This window comes from Vigna radiata, chromosome 5 (assembly GCF_000741045.1).
Source record: "Vigna radiata var. radiata cultivar VC1973A chromosome 5, Vradiata_ver6, whole genome shotgun sequence".
Lineage (NCBI taxonomy): Eukaryota > Viridiplantae > Streptophyta > Magnoliopsida > Fabales > Fabaceae > Vigna > Vigna radiata.
Genome location: NC_028355.1, coordinates 33,914,432 through 33,933,747, shown reverse-complemented (window position 1 = coordinate 33,933,747; position 19,316 = coordinate 33,914,432). Strand labels below are relative to the sequence as shown.

Genomic DNA, 19,316 nt, shown 5'->3' with positions numbered 1-19,316 from the left:
AAAAGATCGGGCGGCTAACCATCAGTGAGAAATGACCGACTGATCTGGAATAACCATCAATGGGAAGTTAATGAAGATAATTGTCATTTATTGACAATTAATAGGAATAATGTTATTTATTGGTGATTAATGAGTCAGATCTAATGATAAGCTCGTTGTAATATTTATAAATATTTGTCTGACAAAAAGACGAAAAAGGCAGATAATTTTGAATTTTGATCACTAATATTTATTACAAGATTATTATGCAAAGTCACTAACTTGAGCGTCATAATGTCTTTTGCAGGCATACTTCCCCACTCTTAGAACAACAAGAAGAGAGAAAAAGCAGCGCAACTCGATAATGAAAATAACAACTTTAAATGCTTTGAGTTAGGGATCTCAATTGTACTGAAAGATCTTGTTAACGTTAGCAATTTCATAAATTAAACTTCATCCTGTACAAAGCTCTAATTCTTTCTCTCTGATACTGAAAAGAATGGTCCACACCTTTTCATTCAAAAACAAACATAATGTAAGAAAGTTTTTTTTTTGGCCACTGTGTTGCAATTCCATTTGCAAACTAAAGAGACTGAGACAAATTTTGAAATTATTTTCATCTAAGATAAGTTTTAGAAAGCTAAGATGTGTCCAGAATAAATAAGTTGTGTCAGTCAAATACATTTATGTAAATTGAGTTGAAGTCGTTTTAAAACGATAGTGTATAAGTTGAATTTGTTATATATCCACACGTCTTTAATTAAAAAATTCATAGGATTATTAGAGAACTTCATCAGATGAAATAAAGAAGTTATATAATGGTGGGACGACTTGAGTGTTAAAAGAATTAATTTCATTTGATGTTTAAAGAAATAAGTTGAGACGATAAATTTATGAAAATGGATGATGCATTTAATAGGCATGGTGTGGTGTGTGGGTGTATTTTATTAATACATATGTAGAAAAAGGTTATTGGGAGACCACTTTCAAGCCAATGGCAATTCTCTTTTTCTTTTTCTACTATGTATGCTGAAACCATTTTTGTTCTATAATTCTATTCACTTTCATTCATTCACCTCTTTTTCAACCAACCTACACTCACAGTACAGGGCATTAAAACCATCATGGACTTGCCAAAAAACGATGGTTTAGAAAAAAAAAAAAAAAACCTAACTATCATAAGGGAAAAATAAATAACTTACAAAATTTGTTATTTTCTTTTTTGTAAACATTTTATTGGTTTTAAAACATTTTTATTCCAAAACGTTTCAGTTCATTTTTACTACTAATTCAAACGTAACCATAAGTTCTGGCCCATAAAAGATCATAAGGTTTCTACTAATATTAATTTACAAGTTCATCCCAATGGAGAAGTCATTCTTACCCTAGATTACTTACTATTTCCGACCAATGCAGAACAGAACTGCTTAGCATCCCAACCGATTATTTGTTTCTACGAGGTTTGAGACTTCTATATTCTCCCACATTTATATCTGTTGAAAGAAAAAAGTTAAAATTGACTATTATTTTAAAGTTATTATATTAAACATGGTCCAATCACAATCAAGCTACACATTACACATTACATTACAACTCTGCAGACTCATTCTCTAAAATATCCATGTTAACAATGTCAACCCATCTTCTGGTCTTGCCTCTCACTTGCCACCTTCAGGGATCACCATTACAGTTTTTTGAGATAATGAAACACCACAATCTTCTTTCTTACTCTTTGTTGGCAAACTTTGTACCTTCAATGAATCTGAATACTTGAAAGTTCCAAACTCCATGTTTTTCAGTTTAGAGGATGTGAAACTCTTAGCTTGCTTGGTTAACTTTGCAAACTCTGACGGGACAGTCTTCAGTGAAGATCGAAGAAGAGGAAAATCTTTCTTTGAGAGTTCAAATGACTTTGACTTGCCATCCTTGCGTGTCTCAGAAGAAAGCTTTGGAAGAAGGGGGAAATCTTCGTTTGAGAGCTCAAAAGACTGCGAATTGCTACCCATGTCCGTCTCAGTATGAGCATTTTCCAATGGTGGTGTATCCTTGCGAAAGCATGGAAGAAGGGGGGACAAATCTTCACTTGAGAGCTCAGACAACATAGAATCACCACCCTTGTCTGTCTCAGAACATGCCTTTGCTATTGAAGCAGATGCTTGTTCTTGTTTTGGAAGTGTAGCCTTGGGAATGCCTAGAAGAAGGGGGAAGTCTTCTTTTGTGAACTCAAACGGCGTTGAGTTAGCATTCAAATTTGTCTCAGAATGAACCTCCTCTACTAGTTGCTCTGTAGGATGTGATTTTGGATATGCATTGTTCTTTACAATGGGAATTTTCCTTGGCCAGTTCTCATTTACGCGTATATCCCAGTAGGAGTAATAGTTCTGCAAGATTCAACCATTTTTAGGATGATATACTGTGTGCTATCATAACATAAACAAATTGAGTTTTTGATAAGAAAGACAGCATACCAAGTCAGGTATATATGTGCCTGTTCCTCGTGATTTTATTCCTTCATCAAGGCTGTAAGTTGGATGATACAGTGTCGGTCCTGGGATGTATACATTGCTACCACTTTGATAAAACATGCTCCAGTTTTGTTGTGATGTCAGGAAATCACCTCCACTCCAGTTTTGCTGGGTTGATAGGGCAAGCATGTCATCGTGAGAAGGTGGAGATGGAGAATTGGAATGCACAGTTGTTACTGGCATGGAATAATTGGGATATAGCTGAACATATTGTGAGTCAAAAGAGTAACTGGCATGGTCTCCATCCAGGACAGACCCTTCAGATCTTCCAGTACCAAATGGACAAACAGGAATGTCAACATCTGCCCTTTCTCCTTTCCCATTCCTTTCCAAAGTACAGAAGAAAAACTTCTCAAGTGCTGAACCCATGTTTTCTCCTGGAAGTGTGAGGGCCTGCTTCAGCCTTCGACCACCATAGGAAAGAGCTAACCTTATTCGATGTAAATTGGCTGCAAATAACCATTACAAATTTGAAACGTCATGAAACATCAAAATCTCTAATTATTTCAGCATCAGTTACAAAACTTTAAAGTCACTGCTCAAGTATATCGAGTATAAATATATCTTTAGTGACAAGCAAGTCTTGATGCATTTTTTCACCAGCATGCTGAGCTTTAGTGAACTTCTAGATGTTCTTTAAACCATGCATTCATATGAAGTATTAAAGGTATAAAGCAAATTAAGTACAAAACATGATGACCATGAGCCATTGATGCTTAAGTGGGCACAATTACCTAAGTTGACACAACGACCAACATTGTTATCATTTCTTAGAGGATCCAAGATGTTCATCAGCTTAACGGGAAATTCAGGAGTCACTGTCTCCGATGCTCTTATGCTAGAAGAGCACATATCCCTGTGCTTTTTGAGAAACTCTTTCTTGAGCAAGAATCCACTCTGATCACATTCTGGTGTTTCTGCAGCAAGCAAGTTGGGATACATCAAAGGACTGAAGAATGAAAATACACCCAATAGCTTAACACTTACCAACAATTTCAGGAAGTGAGGATAAGGCTTTTGGACCCCATATACTAGCATAATTACGGTCCCAGTCAAATGAACCGTAGTAGTCCAAGAATATGTATAGAACCTGCTAATAGTGGCGATTGATCAGTGGTTTTTTTCTTCAGGTAGATTTAAATACAAATGCTGAAAGGGTCCAAAGAATGTTATTGATGGAAAGAGACGACTCACCTCCAGAGGACCACGCAGTGACGAATGAAAACGATTGACGATATACAAGACCAGTATTTCTATCGCATACGTTGATAACAGTCCATGGTGTGCACCAAGAATTCGGCTTTCATAATAGCACCAAGCTTTGATTAAGATAATACTGCGTTTGAAGAGATGGTTCTTTCCAACAAGCTGATCAACCTAAAAATTCATTTCCAACAAGAAAATAGCAGAGCCTGAATAAAAAATGAATGAAATATATATTTTCAATCAGAAATAGATGAACTATGGGGGAAGAGAGAGAATTGGCAACACTTGTACCGAGAAAATGGAAAGGACTGAGTAAACATTAACATAAAACGGAGACAACTTTTTACGGTGTTCTCTACATGATTAGTCATACAGTTTTTGACTCTGCAGGACCCCAGAAACATATCTAAGAATGTATTATTGCTCACACTATAGTAGAAGAAGGAGAAACCAAGCAGCTATGTAAAAACGTAACAGGAAAATGAGGCCAAAATGTCTACATGACATCTGAAACATCTAAAAGTGCAGTACCAATATATAGAATGATAAATTTGATTTCTAACACTATATATTCACAAGCACAACTAAGACTAATCACAGATCAAGGTATACTTAACTATCAAGTATTTTTTGGTTACACTTAACTATCAGAGAACACCCAATTAGGTGCAAATATTATTTAAATCAAATACCTGCTCCAAAAAGTGTATAGTATAGAATCCAATCATCTGATTGAAAGAGATGTCAACTGGTATATTTTTCACTGTACATTTCACAAGCTGGACCTGCAGTTCATCATCAAAACATAAAAGAGGAAGTCCATGAAGTTGACAGATATCCTTTGACAAAAAATGTTAATAACTCGTGTCTAATCAGGTCAAACACAAACATTAATTTTGAAAATGAAACAACAGGAATTAGTGATAACAGTTGAAATGGAAAATTTTGTTTCTAAACCTGTGCAGGTATATGTTGTATGTCTTTTATTTGGTATTCAGGGTCATCTTCTCTTTCAAGTATACTGCACACTGTTATGGCCAAATCCTCCTCTGTATCTTCGTGACTAAGAGCTGTCAAGTCAATATCTCCATCAGGAAGGTAAGTTTTTAGTGGAACAGAACCGAATGGCAAGACCTGTAGGTCCACAAAGAGGTAAAACATTCATTTACAATCACTTCTGTAGCGGCATAAAATAATTAAATGAACTTTCTATTGACAGCAAAAGCTTTCAAAGTTTAAAGTGACAATCAAGGTTTAAAAATAATCTATAAATTTGATCTTGAATTGGAAAAGTTTTATTATCTGGTGATCAAAGTAAGAGGAAGACAACAGTGTAAAGGAAACAATATACAGAATGCAAAGTTTAAGCCAGCCAGCAGTGTAAGAATTATATTTTGAACGTAAGACTTGTAAATGGGAGCTTGATTTTCCATGGCATGATTTTTATGTAATTTCAAGGGGGGAAAAGGATGAGTTGACGGGGGAAGTTGTCTATCTGCACATTCAAAATCACATTTGAATATAACTGTTCTTAGAAGGAAAGTATACATAGAGAAAAGGAAAAGAGTTTTGCACCAATAATTTCTAAACAGAAATCAAAGAACATTCATAGCATACATCAAAACGGATCTAATTATATGCAGATCATTTAAAGCAGCAAACATTACAAGAGCAGACAACTAATTATGAGAGGAAGAAAGCAACTTCATTAAACGAAGAAAAGAGCAAATGTAGAAAACCAATGCCACAAAATAAAAAAATTATAAACATGATTATTAGATTCTAACATGTGCTCCATAGTAATCTCCTATTAGGCTCCGAACATAATCAATAACATCCTTTCTGTTCTCCTCAGATAATAGATTTGGTTCAATTGTCCATAGTATCTCTTGGGCCCTCTCTTCAACCATCTTCCAAATTTCCTCATCAATTGATAACAGCTGGCTAGGTGGGGATGGTAGCAAATTTTCATTCTTATCATCCATAGCTGCAGATGTATAACTTAGATCTCCAGCAAAATAAAAACCTAGACAACAACACAAACACAACATCTAGACATTAACTTCAGTGACTGCATGTAAAACAGAAAATTAGTCCATAAAACTAATATCTTCTTATAAGGGAATTGCATTCCTGATAACATAGACAATTTGTTAAATGGCATTTTGGTGAACCTAGGATTAAATATTGGACATTTATACATAGTTATATTTCTAACTGAAGACATTTAGCTTTAGGTTCCTTACCAAATTTTTGTAGCACTTGTCTTCGTATATATCAGCTACTGCTTTTGAGACACTAACAAAATTTTCTGGGCTAATGTTGTGTAGAAATCTTTAACCAATTCATTTCAAGAGCTTCACAGCTGGCCATGCAAATCTATCAAATCATTAGTTCATAAACATTTGATTTTTATTATCACAAGGAACAATGAAAACAACCAAGTCTCAATACCGTAGGCAAGGTTGGCAGCATGGATAAAACAAGATCTAACAGCATGCCACAGTTCCCAAAAAAGACACAGAGAACTGATTATTCACAGAAAATCAAATTCAGCACAAGTGTTCAAAGGAAGAACCCAATAAATTAACACCAAAAAATCAGTTCTTTATGCAGAAAACATTCAAGAACTGAACAATTCAATCACACGAGGAACATGAAGAAAGGCACATTGAACAAAGATGGAGAAAAAACGGATGACTAAAGAAAATAGTACTTTTGAGCCACAGAATACCTCAATGATTATTATCACCCACAAAAACAGAGGTTAAAGGAAAACGAAATTTATTACAGAAACTGAAGAAAGTTTATAGCTTTTGCCTCGAATGCAGCATGGTCACATGCTCTGGACCTCATTGCCAACGTTCACACGAGTTAAAATTCTAAAGAAACTCCTACCCTGTCAATTACTGACAGAGTGGTCATTGACGTTAGAAGCTGCTAACTCTGGTGTTCCAGGAAACGTGATCTTTGCTCTTTATATATACAAAAAAAATATAGTAAATAAAAAATAAAACCACTTATATTTGACAAGCAAAGTCTGGACTCCATCCGTTATTGACACACAAGCATTATTTCCCAGGCTTTTAATTTTTCATCACTTGACTCAAGACCATTTAGACTGTTACATTTCTTTCGAGCGTAATCTTCGACATGTTATTTATTCTTTCTTCTCCTTGTCAAACTCTTTCGTCACCTCGCTTGTATTTTCCAAATAACTCCTTCTCTGGTATTAAGTGCGACAGTGCTAAAGTTCCCGTCTTTCCGCAGAAAACCCGCGAGAGGAGTTACCTCATTGAAAGGGGTTTGGAGTTTAGCACAGGAGATGCGTTTTTTCGAGAGGAAAGTGCCACCGGCCGAGACCTCGGCGTTTTGGCCGCTTCGTTACACAAGAGGGGTAACGGAAGGTTGCGTGTCTTGGATGCATTGTGTGGATGTGGAATTCGGTCACTTCGGTACTTGGCCGAGGCTGGAGCGGACTTTGTTGCGGCAAATGATGGGAATGAGAGTTATGGAAGCACCATTGTGGAGAATTTGTCGAGAGTTTCCTCGGAAGAGGAGGGAAGATGGGTGGTTACTCATTTGGAAGCTAATAGGGTTATGACTGATTATTATTTGCAGAAGAGTTTATTTGATTTTATTGATGTTGATTCTTTTGGGAGTGACTCTTCGTTCTTGAGGTCTGCCATTAGTACTTTGAAATTCGGTGGCTTGCTTTATGTTACTTCCACTGATGGCTTCTCATCTGGTGGCCACCGTCCTCATCAGTGAGAATCCTTTTCATTCTTTTGCTCTATGTTTATATATGGTCAACAAGTGATTGCTTATTTGAATGTTCTATTGTAATGGGTTTAGGTCTCCAATTGGTTAACTTTCTACTTTTCCTCAGTTCTTTAGCTGCATATGGAGCTTATGTGCGCCCTATGCCGTATTCGAACGAGATTGGTTTGCGAATGCTTATAGGCGGGGTTACCAGGGAGGCTGCAGTTTTGGGGTATCATATAACGCCCTTGTTTTCTTACTATGCTTTTCATGGACCTGTTTTTCGAGTCTTGCTCAGATTGAATCGTGGGAAGATTCATGACACCAGGTATTGTATCATTGTGTCTGTGTTAAATTTAGCTTTCCTTTTCTTTTGTCTATGTTTGTGTGCGAGTTCTCGTTTCATTGCTATGTGTTTTTACTCTTGTATTGATTACTTTTGTGACTCTTATAGGCATTATGGTTACATTGGTTACTGCCAGCAGTGTGGAAATTCCCATGAGTTTTCTTGGGATCAACTTGGTCAGATAAGTTGCTCGTGCAACGTGTCAAAGGTATGGTCTTGTTTGTTTGAGACTTCATCATTGAGGTTTGTTCATATTTGTGAGTTTAACTTGTGCTGTCAAGGAATAGTGTCAGACAATCCTTCTCAGAATTATATGATATTTTATTCATCTGTATTTTTTAGTCTTAAACTCCTGCTTAAACAGTTACTGCATAAGAAATAAACAATTCTGAGTTTATTCGTTTCTTTTCCCTTCTTTTGAATAGTAATTTATAATATAATACAGCTAAGATGTAACCCCTTCTCTTTTGGATTCATTTATTATTCACACATGCTAATGAATGGTTATGAAACAGGAATGAGGAAAACCATTCAAACTTTGTTGTGTGGTTTAAATTTTCTAGAGATCAAATTGCAGAAAAATGTTGCTTCATAAGAGTGCATAAATTATTTTCTGTTTTAATTTGTTTTTCAGGTTTCAAACTCCCTTGTGGTATCAGGGCCTCTTTGGACGGGACCTCTTCATGATGCTGCCTATCTTATGGACATGCTAAATCTGGCCAAGCAGTGGGGATGGATAGGCTGTGATGGTAAAGACAACCTTGAAAAGCTTATAACAGTGATGATGGATGAAAGTGACCCCAAGTTGCCATTTGGGTACATCAAGTTGGATGAGGTGCTTCTTATTGACATTATATCTTTGTTGCAATGTAATATAATGTTAGCTACTCTGTTAGAAGAATGGCTTATGGTGGTTTGTGTATTTATGCAGATGGCTAGCCGTGCAAAAATCAATTCTCCATCTTTGAAGGCATTGATGAGCGCCATGCACCAGGTACTCTTAAACAAATCTTTTATCTAAAAAAATAAGTGATAACTCTGTACTTTATTGAGTATATGTTAGGAAGATTTTTGTTAGACACAAATTTAGTTCAGATCTTTCCCAAAATTCCTAAAAGATTATTATTGATCAATGATGCTTAGATAGATAGTCTTTTTACTGATATTAATTCAAATATGACTAATTAAACTCCTATGTTAAGCCATGGCATCATTTATGGCTTAACAATGATCACATCACAGGTCAAAACAGTCCCCCTTTAGGCAAATGCCCAAAACTTTACGTACTCAGTAAAACTGATGAGCTTCCTGGTGTATGGTTTACCAAAATATAAAACGAAAGGGTTTTACCTTTTATCATGTATCATGAGTATATTCTTTCCCTTATTGGAAATTTTCTATAGGAAAAAGATACATTAAAAGATGTTAAAAGCTAAAGAGTTTCAAACACTCAGAATTATATGATATTTTATTCATCCATACATTGTTCATGCTGACTCCAAATAAAGCTCCAGAAACCAGATATTTACTGAGCCTTTAATGTTGTTTATTGCAGAAGGGTTATGCTGCCAGCAGGTCTCACATTGCAACAAATGCAATCAAGACAAATTGCCCCATGACAGAATGCATCAAGATTGCCAAAGAACTACTGCAGGTTTCTGTCACTTAATTTAACGGCTGAAAGTCCTCTGATTGTAAACCAGACAAGCATATTACAGTCACAAGCAATGATGTTTGGTAAAATGTCTGGAAGTTAGAAGTGATGGTCATATCCACCTTCACATTAAATTTTGCAAATGTAACCTAATATAAGAATTATGGAAATGTCTTAATTGTTATTTGATGATTATTTATTATCACCAGATAATGATCAAAATTTGCAAATATAATTATGTGCACTACAACAAAAGCATTTATTAGCATCTACAACAAAAGCATTCATTAGCATCTACAACAAAACAAAAGCATTCATTAGCGTCAGAGTGCACGATAAATGAAAATACCAACACTAGTGCGAGCGATGGCTATAAATGGATAAACAATAGAACTATCAAAACAAATCATTTTTGACATTTTTGGGTTGACTTACCATGGATTGATGTTAGTAAATCAATTCGATTGATTTATTACTAAATTAAAATAAATTAAATCTTAATTCAAACTTATAAGAGTTGATGGGTTAAATAAATTGATTCACTTGATTAAAAAAAGAATTTCAACTTTTTTTTTTCAGTCAAATATTATTTTTAATATGTAACCAAAATCTAAAAAATCCAAACCTAATTTTAAAATGTTTTTTTTCTCAATTGAAACAATAAATAAAGGATAATTCTAAACAAAATCTAAATAATCTCAAAAGTGACTAATGAAAGACAAAACAGAGAATGAATAAAGTGTCATGGATACGAGTCTCTCTCCCCCAAAATTAAAAAAAAAAACTTATATTTTGGACTAGAAAATTAAAATAATGCTTTTTTTTTATGTTCGGATTAATAAAGTAACCCGACACACCACGAATTCAATATTGATAAACCAAATTCTTAGTAAATCAAGTTCGTTTTTTACATGCATTAAAATTTACAAATTTTCTTTAATCTAATTCGTCTCGACCTAATGATGAACTGGTTAGTTCACAAATTTTAACCCAACTTGACAAATCTTGTAAACAACCCACACTTAAAATGGGAAACTATTGCATTTTAATAAGGGGTGTTTTAATAAGGGATGCTAGAGTCGACTCAGATAACATAACTAGGGTCACACCTAGGGTTGGGCAAAAAATAATGAATTGTACTACAGTTAATTGCACTATATTATACTAAAAAGAACTGAACCATTTTTACTATAACTTAAATATACTGTTTTTAGTTTTTAGAAACTGAACTTGATAAATTTTCGATTCAGTTAACTGCAGTTAAGTTAATTGTACTGTCTTAGTTTGTTTGTTAGATTGAGAGAATGGTTCTACCTTTTCTTTTATATCTTCATTTTTTATACATTATTAAAACTACAGTATCTTTTTCTTAAAATACCTTCATTTATATCTTCAATTTTTATACATTATATTTTTATTTTTTATTTAGATCTAAAAAATTTAAAGTTATCTTGTAAAATATTAATTTTTTAAAATATGTATTTTGACACAATTTATTTAAAATTTTATTTTAGAAAGGTCAAATTAATTTTTCTTCATCAAAATTTATATATTACAGATTTAGTTTTAAATTAATATATTTTAATTTTTTAAAAATAATGTATAAATATTTGTAGATATTTATAAATATCCACGTATAAAAAAGACTCTAAATATCTTTTTACAGATATTTATCAAATAATCAAATAAATAAAAAATATTTTTAAATAACTTGTGTAATATATATATATATATATATATATATATATATATATATATATATATATAAATTAAAGCAATAATAATGTATCACAATATAAATTGTATTTTTAAGTACATATTTTTAAATACATTTAGCTAATATTTTCTTACAACTTATTTCATTTAGAACATTACTACCTTTTAACACAATTTCTGTCATCTATTTATATATATATAATTTATATTTGGTTAAAAAGATTAATACACAACATATATGTCCAAGGCTTCATGAGAGGGACAATTTACAATTCAGTTAAAAGATTTACTTATATATTGTAGTTTAGTACAATTTACAATTCAATTAGTAGTTCAGTTCAGTTTATATTGTAGTTTAGTACAATTTACAATTCAGTTAGTAGTTTAGTTCAGTTTATATTATAGTTTAAGTTTAAACCCTTTTTTGGTCCCTAAGTTAAGGTCTGATGTTCAGTTTAATCCCCGCTTTTATAAATGTCAACCTTTAGTCCCTATGATATAAAAAATGTATCAAATCAGTCCTATTCGTTAACAAATCACAAGTTTTTCATTAAGTGATTTGTTGCTCATAACACCTTCCTTTAACAAATCACAAAATATTGGATACCTAGGTATGAAAACTTGTGATTTATTTTTCATTAAGTGTTGTCATGAGGACTAATTTGATACATTTTTCATATCATAGGGACTAAAGGTTGACATTTTTAAAAGCGGGGACTAAGCTGAATATCAGAACTTAACTTAGGAACCAAAAAAGGGTTTAAACCTATAGTTTAGTACAATTTAGTACAGTACAGTTCAGTTTGATAAAACAAAAAACAGTTCAGTTCAGTTTGTCTGAACTATTTTACAGTTCAGTTCAGTTTAAACAAATTAGTTTTTCGTTTAGTACAGTTTGCCCACCCCTAGTCACATCTAAACTAAATTTATATCCAATCACAATGACTTTTAGATTACAATGCAAATATATGTTTCTAAATGGGAAATCACTTAATCCAAAAAACTAATAATTTAAGTTGTCTTACAACTGAAATTGGAATAGAAATGAAAATTTCATGTCCAGATGTATATTTCATTAATAAATATTACATGACATAAGATAAAGGCTTAATCCCTCCCTTGGTCCTCATATTTGTGTGCAAATCTCAGTTCGGTCCTCAAGTTTTGAACTGTCTCAATTGGGTCATAATTTTTGTAAAAATGTACACATTTTACCCCAACCGTTAAGTGCTACCAAACGGCGTTAAATAAAGTCCACGTGGTGCAGAGAGAATGTGTTGATGTGTGTTCATTTTCAAGTGGATTGTTTTCATTAAATAAAAAATGGTGATATGGTATTTGTAATTGGAATTAGGATATATCATATCAGAATTAGGGATTTGAAATTGGAATTGGGGATTTCATTTCCTCGTTGCCATTGACACCTCCTCCATCTTGAAGTCAAGTCCCACACCGTCTTCTCCTCCACAAACACCGCAACCTCTCTCGCATCCTCTCGTCGACGCGTTGCAGAGTCATCGTCGTTCGCATACTAGAAAAAGTGGGTTCAGTCCTATGTTACACAAAAATGACCTCATCAAAAGTTATTTACGAGGCCGAAGAATATTGAGTGACTAGTAAATGAATTTGCAATGAATTCTGCAGCCTTGTTCTTCTTGTCGGAGAAATATCAGGCCTTGTCTAATCCTCTACAAAGAAAAGGATCAAGAAATGGATTTTATATGGTAACAAGCAAGCGTTTTATAACTACATTTAGAAACATAGAATTTAGCTATAGAATAAAATGCAGAATTGTTCTTGTATGTTAAAAAAGCCTAATACCTCGGTGGTATCTCTGATGCGTAGGAGATCCAATCTATTCGCAGGCCTCCTATTGGAGAGGGTACAAAGCTGCAATCAAAGCCTAAATTAGTACAAAGCAATAAAAATAGTGAATAGGTGATGGTTTTTTTCACTGACAAAGAAAAAACAGTTACCCAAAAACTGAAGCACTCAGGGTCTTTTAATGAGGGCATCATTACTTCAATGCTGGCGAGTCTCTCAAGTTTTCTTTGATCTGTATCACATTTCAGTAGTTCAGTATTGCAACAGTTTATTATAATTTGTGAAGGTGCAAAAAGGAAAAATAAGGTCAGTCCCACTCAATAAAAATAGCATAACAAAAACTACAGCAAGCAAGGGATTACAACAAGCAAAATGATATTTCAACACCCTTTTTTGACACTACTTTGACACTACACACGTGGCAAAGTGTCATTGGGTGTTTTTATTTTAAAAAATTAATTGATTATAAATCTGAAGCAAGGGCAAAGATAGAAGTGAAAGAGTCATATTTTTAGTTTCGTGGTATTCTTTTCTCTTTCTCTCTCGTTGTCTCTGGTTATGATGAAATAGGTTCATTCTCGCCTCTCTCGTCTCGTGTCTCGCCTCTTGCCCTCTCGCTCTCGTCTCGCTCTCCTCTCGTCCAAATCGACCATTGCTTTGTGTCTTCAAGCATTGTTGTTCCCCTGTGTGCCTAGAAGCCCTCTCGCTCTCGTCTCGTTCTCGTCTCGCTCTTGTCTTGCCAAGACCTTTCCCTTGCATTCATCAGTGGTGGTGTCTTGTGTTGTAGTGCTGATTTTTTTGGAGTGCCCTTTTTGTGTGCTTCATGGTGTTTGTTACTTTGCTCTTCGTGTGGTGGTGTGTAGCGGCTACGTTTATTTTGGTAAGTGGGAACTTGACCATATCTCAGGATGTTCTCCATTAACTTTTTGTTCATTNGCAAACTGTAACGATGTTGTCGTCAATGTTGTTTTCGCGCAGGTCCAATGGCATCCCGATGCTCATCCTTGTCATCATTCATTGCACCAACATCAATTGCTTGTTCAAAGTTGAAATATAGTTTGTGGAAAATGAGTGTCGAACCGTCAACTACATCAACCACAAACGAAACTACCAAAAAATTCAAAACCCTAAAACAAAAACAACTTTAACAACGAAATACCCAAAAACGGAAAGGCCATTTTTCCCTCAAGACAAACGGACTAAGAAGAACAAATTTACCTTATTACTTGAAGGAACCCAAAACGAACGATGAAATACCCAAAAACAAAATTGACCAAGGGAGGAAAGAACCACCAAATACCCACAAACAAAACGGACCTAAGGAACAACAAACTTACCTTGCTCGTCGAAGGACCGTGCTGACACCCAATGTCATAACGACACGAGGCAATGTCAACCACAAATGAAACTACCAAAAAATTCAAAACCCTAAAACAAAAACAACTTTAACAACGAAATACCCAAAAACGGAAAGGCCATTTTTCCCTCATGACAAACGGACTAAGAAGAACAAATTTACCTTATTACTTGAAGGAACCCAAAACGAACGATGAAATACCCAAAAACAAAATTGACCAAGGGAGGAAAGAACCACCAAATACCCACAAACAAAACAGACCTAAGGAACAACAAACTTACCTTGCTCATCGAAGGACCGTGCTGACACCCAATGTCGTAACGACACGAGGCAGTGTCAAAATTGTGTAAAAAATATGGTGTCAAAATATCGGGACGCTTACAGCAATTAAGGCAGCTTGTAAGATGTAGGCTGAAGTATACATAAAATACATTGAGAAATCAGTTAAATTTTCACCTCTATATAAAAACGACCATCTGGAAGCGGTTCACACCTACAACATCATAAAAGATATTATTTCAAGCAAGTGACATACATGAGAATGGAATTCATAAAGGGAAGGGCATATGCATTTAAGATTTTCTTATTTTCACATAAAAACAATGCCAAGCACCTACTCGATGATTTCTATTTCACAGGCAAACTCAGCTAAAGAACCTGATGAAGAATCAAGTATAGCCTACAAGATAAAAAGAAAAGTCACACAGTAACAGACAGAAATGGCCAGTGCTGTATAGCAATAAATAAATTAGTCACTTGTGATATAGTACGATAAATGACTATTGCAAAAGCTCTATATTTATATATTCCATATAAATTTAGAAAACAGGTTTACACAATAGAAATACACACATACAAACACATATAAAAGAAGGAAAGACTTGCAAATGTGTAATACCTAAAAGGATCAACTTAAAGGCTTGAAAGAATAACATCCCGGGCCTTTTCGTATTTCTCTAACTGTGAATTTAATACAATATCAACTCAAGTTATATTCAAAATGAACATCATAACATAACATAGAAGTAGGGAAGAGAGACACATATGTTAGGACTTGAGAAAACGATATGCAATTGACCATGGACAAGCACACATAAGTCGACATAACTTAGTGTTTTGTATAGAAACTTAGAAACTTAACAAAAGTAAATTAATAAATGTATAAAAATGTAAAGAGGCATCTATAGAATCAAAGTCGCCCACTTTATTTGGTTTATTTGAAGAAAAACCCAAATAATTTGAATTACTTTCTTTCTGGTAGGTTTCTGAAAGAATTAACCGCATACTATATAGGTTCCTTCTATCTCAAAGAATTTCCCAGAATCACAGGCTATAAGTTATAACCAAAAAAATTTGGGAATATCTCTTGTTCATTTTTTTCAACATAATATTAGCATGTCCATCTCTACTACACTTGCCCTTCACTTGAATTCCCCATGAAGTAGGTACAATCAAAAGGTGGGAGAACACTCCTGAACCGTAACATGAGTTAGAACACCAACGCATATGAAGGAAATAACAATTATAGTGCCTTAAATGTCCATTTCTCAAAAAATAGATTACATGACTATTATGCAATACGCTGCAAAACGGGTATTTCTATAAACTCTGCAGAAAATTCTGAAGTCAGGATGTTGATTGACTTGAATTTTCCTCAAGTTGCTGCAGAAAGAAAGCCATACGAGAATCTAAATTTCCTGAAGTGGTAAATTTCGAATGGCAAATTTGTCGAGAATCTTAGCAACTTATCAAATAAAAGCTTCTCCAACAACATTCTTGATAACATAACACTTCGAAACAAATTAGGAACAAACAAATTAATGAACAACATTGATGATCGAATTTAGAAAATCGAAAACAAAAACAGTAACTTATACAATTTGGAGGTTGCGAGCCAAGAAAACAAGCCAGATGTGCAGATGATACCTCAAACAAACACATTAAAGTGCAACTGATAAGAAGACAATAAAATATCTAGCTTGTGATTGCACAAGATCCCTATCTTTCTTTTTCAAAGGAAAAAAAGGAGTTCATCAAACGCTCAAAAATCAACAGTTAATAAGTTTACACAGAATCCGATCATCGCCAACGACAAAATCTAATCGAGCAATCCTCAACAATTCAAAATGACAATCAATTTGCTCTTGATAATGGTGTCAATTTTGAGTTTTTTCCTTGTTATTATACTGTTAAATGTCAAGCAACAAATGAATCTGTTGTAAACACTATTTCTGAATCTAGCAATCTATGGCATGCTAAATTAAATCATCCAGATGCTAAATTACTATGGTCCGTGAAGGTGGTCGTTGACCACTTGAAATCCCCATTTTGGGGTTGTCCCCTAAAATTGGGAGATGGGACTTTCTCGAATTCTCAGTTCAAATCGCCATTGCCTTCCACCGACCTTCTCAATTGTGTCCCAAATGCCTCAAAGGGGCTCTCAATCACCTCCGCATGCTTCGCAAAATCAAATTGGGACTTTTCACTTTCGTAGAGTTCCAGCAAAAAAGGGGGAAAATGGATTGCATCGAGCTTCTCGCGTCTATGGTGCCTCTCAATGGCACGACTTCCACGAGCTTACACGACCACAACTTTCTCTCTTAGCTTTAGGCGAAGGAGAACAAGAGAATGACCAAGGAGAAGAAGAAGAAACATTGGACGCCCCGTGGATTTGATGATTTAAAACACATCACCCATCCAATTTTAATGCACAATGCCATGCCATCAAAACATAAAATACAACTCAGCTAACTTAATGCCATCTGATACCTGTTAACGGTTAGGGTAAAATGTGTTTATTTTTACAAAAAATATGACCCAATTGAGACAATTGAAAACATGAGGACTAAACTAAGATTTGCACACAAATATGAACACCAAGGGAGGGATTAAGCCTAAGATAAAAATAGTAAATTCTCTTAGGGAGAACAACATAGTGGCTGCTGAGTTGAAATAACTGCAAAAATAATGAAAATAATTAGAATTAATAAAATAGACAATATGTAAATATAGAACCCAAAGTATTACCAACATTATCTAAATAAGAAATAATTTATCTTACCTAGGTGAACTTCAAGAAAGTGGTTGGACATCATAGTCTTCAGCATAGTATGGATGGACCTGACTCGTACCTGTTGAAGTGTCATGAATATTTTGGTCCATCATCGCCCGTTGTTGTTGAATCAACATGAGTGTGTTCTTCACTTGTGTTTACCTTCGAATTGCCACATCAGCCATTTCTTTTGTTTAACCTCTTGACGAAGTCATTCATTCTCAGCACAATAGTCAGTTTAGTCAATTGTAGCAGCTAATAAAGAGAGTTGAGTGAAGGATGACACTTCGTGGCAGATGTTGGCAGCCAAGTCTGCAGTTCCATGAACTCTACCGCTCATGGTAGTTTTCCTAATAAATTATTGGAAGTTGCAATTGTTAGTAATTAATATTAAAGAAATAAGTAAAGTGACTAAATTATGATAATAACTTACATAAATCTCATGTGAACGACCATCTACCAACCCACTGTTCTTATTGTGAGTAGCCAGAAATAGTTCATCTGGCTCAACAGGTCAGGTCGACCATATATACGTTCCTGAAAGAAGTTATATAGTTAAGAATAATACATCTTGAAAAAATGAATCCAATAACATGTAACAACATAATTTATGAATCATACTTACCAGTAGAGCTGTCAATTTTCTTGGAAGCCCTCGGGCTAGCCCTGGCCCCTTTTATATTTAGCTTATTCTTTTTTGACCCACACTGTAGGGGCTTTTTTTTAAGCCCCTCACCCCAAGATCCTGTTATATGGGTTGTGAATGAAGTAGGGTCGGGTCAGCCCCCTAGCCCCCAAATCATTTGTGCGCTATTCTCATTTTCTTTTGAACAATCACTTTAGTAAGCCCTTACAACCCCCCTCAATCTCGTCGCTCCTCCCTCTGCCTCCTCCCACCATCTACCCCCGTCATGCTGGACTCCGGAGGAAACCTCTGTCGACGCCTACCGTAATAAGTGGTACTCCCTCGGCCGCACCAACCTCAAAGCCACCCACTGGCAAGAAGTCGCCGATGCCTGGCCAGTGCCCCAACGCTTCCTCTAGATTCTATCGATCACTGTTTAGGTTTGAAAATCAGAGAGAGCTGACAGCTATTACTCTTGGAAAGAAAATGAAAGAAAAAATCAAAATCTTAGAAGGAAGAAAACAGTAAAAAAGGGGTTTGGTTTGGAAGCCGAAGGGGACCCGTTTGATGAAAGTTTGTTGAGAGTAGGTTCTCGGGGCACTGTTCTTGGCTACCCTTTTCTTTGCTCTGCTTCCTCAGTTCACCTTCGGGCTTAAATTCAAACCTTTCTGGTTTCTGCTGCACCAAGTAAACACATATTTCATTGTTGTGTGAAAGGGTTGTCTTTAGGGTGTGTTTTGAGTCCCGAGACATCTCGTTGGATTTCTTCATGCTAAATGATAGTTGTTGAGTTGAATTGAGTTTTGAGGTTATGGGTTTTTGTTTTTTAGCTCAAAGATCTTACATTTTAGGTTGGAATTTATGAATCTTCGAGGGAGGTGTTTCTGAATCTGCTTTCAGTTTGAGTAGGGGTTTTCCCACTGTCTAGATCTCTTGTTCTTGGGATTTGGTTTTGGTGGGGATTGGTAGTTCAAATCTTATTTATTTACGATTTTTATTAGGTTTAATTGTATTGTTATATCTTCCAAGTATCATAATTGTAACATTATTTCAGGTTGCAACTATACCAACTAGGCCCTCTCTTTTATGCATTATTGATAACCTTGTGCAGTTCCTTATGGAGATGACCATTCCTTTAGTATAATTCTTTGATAGTATTAGGAAATTACCTTTAGTATAACACTTCCTTTGTTTTTTTCAGATATTTAGCATACTAAAGCAAGCATTAACCTCCAAATCTCCTCTAAGTGATGTATTTTTGGCAAATAGA

At 34.8% G+C, this 19,316-nt stretch overlaps 2 protein-coding genes across 2 annotated transcripts; one reads left to right on the top strand and one right to left on the bottom strand.

Moving 5' to 3' along the window:
* Positions 1-1,563: 1,563 nt before the first annotated feature.
* On the bottom strand, positions 1,564-5,715 carry LOC111241637. Its single transcript, XM_022780355.1, has 8 exons — positions 5,498-5,715; positions 4,668-4,844; positions 4,403-4,495; positions 3,699-3,881; positions 3,492-3,594; positions 3,239-3,421; positions 2,448-2,953; positions 1,564-2,360 (listed from the first exon to the last, which is right to left on the bottom strand). Exons 1-8 carry the CDS (start codon positions 5,693-5,695, stop codon positions 1,638-1,640), a joined length of 2,166 nt encoding a protein of 721 aa, XP_022636076.1. The 5' UTR covers positions 5,696-5,715; the 3' UTR covers positions 1,564-1,637.
* A 946-nt stretch (positions 5,716-6,661) lies between these two features.
* LOC106761366 (tRNA (guanine(26)-N(2))-dimethyltransferase) lies at positions 6,662-9,667 on the top strand. The gene is made up of 6 exons (XM_014644915.2): positions 6,662-7,477; positions 7,600-7,800; positions 7,927-8,026; positions 8,453-8,653; positions 8,750-8,812; positions 9,374-9,667. Exons 1-6 carry the CDS (start codon positions 6,864-6,866, stop codon positions 9,485-9,487), a joined length of 1,293 nt encoding a protein of 430 aa, XP_014500401.1. The 5' UTR covers positions 6,662-6,863; the 3' UTR covers positions 9,488-9,667.
* Positions 9,668-19,316: the final 9,649 nt, after the last annotated feature.

What these genes read in the sequence shown, in the direction of transcription:
- LOC106761366 (XM_014644915.2), top strand. Translation starts at nt 6,864, where the DNA reads ATGTTATTTATTCTTTCTTCTCCTTGTCAAACTCTTTCGTCACCTCGC. An exon ending in GGGAAGATTCATGACACCAG is followed by an intron (nt 7,801 to 7,926) that starts GTATTGTATCAT and finishes TGACTCTTATAG; the next exon opens with GCATTATGGTTACATTGGTT. An exon ending in TGATGAGCGCCATGCACCAG is followed by an intron (nt 8,813 to 9,373) that starts GTACTCTTAAAC and finishes TGTTTATTGCAG; the next exon opens with AAGGGTTATGCTGCCAGCAG.
- LOC111241637 (XM_022780355.1), bottom strand. Translation starts at nt 5,695, where the DNA reads ATGGATGATAAGAATGAAAATTTGCTACCATCCCCACCTAGCCAGCTG. An exon ending in CTATACACTTTTTGGAGCAG is followed by an intron (nt 3,882 to 4,402) that starts GTATTTGATTTA and finishes ATGAATTTTTAG; the next exon opens with GTTGATCAGCTTGTTGGAAA. An exon ending in GCACATATATACCTGACTTG is followed by an intron (nt 2,361 to 2,447) that starts GTATGCTGTCTT and finishes TGAATCTTGCAG; the next exon opens with AACTATTACTCCTACTGGGA.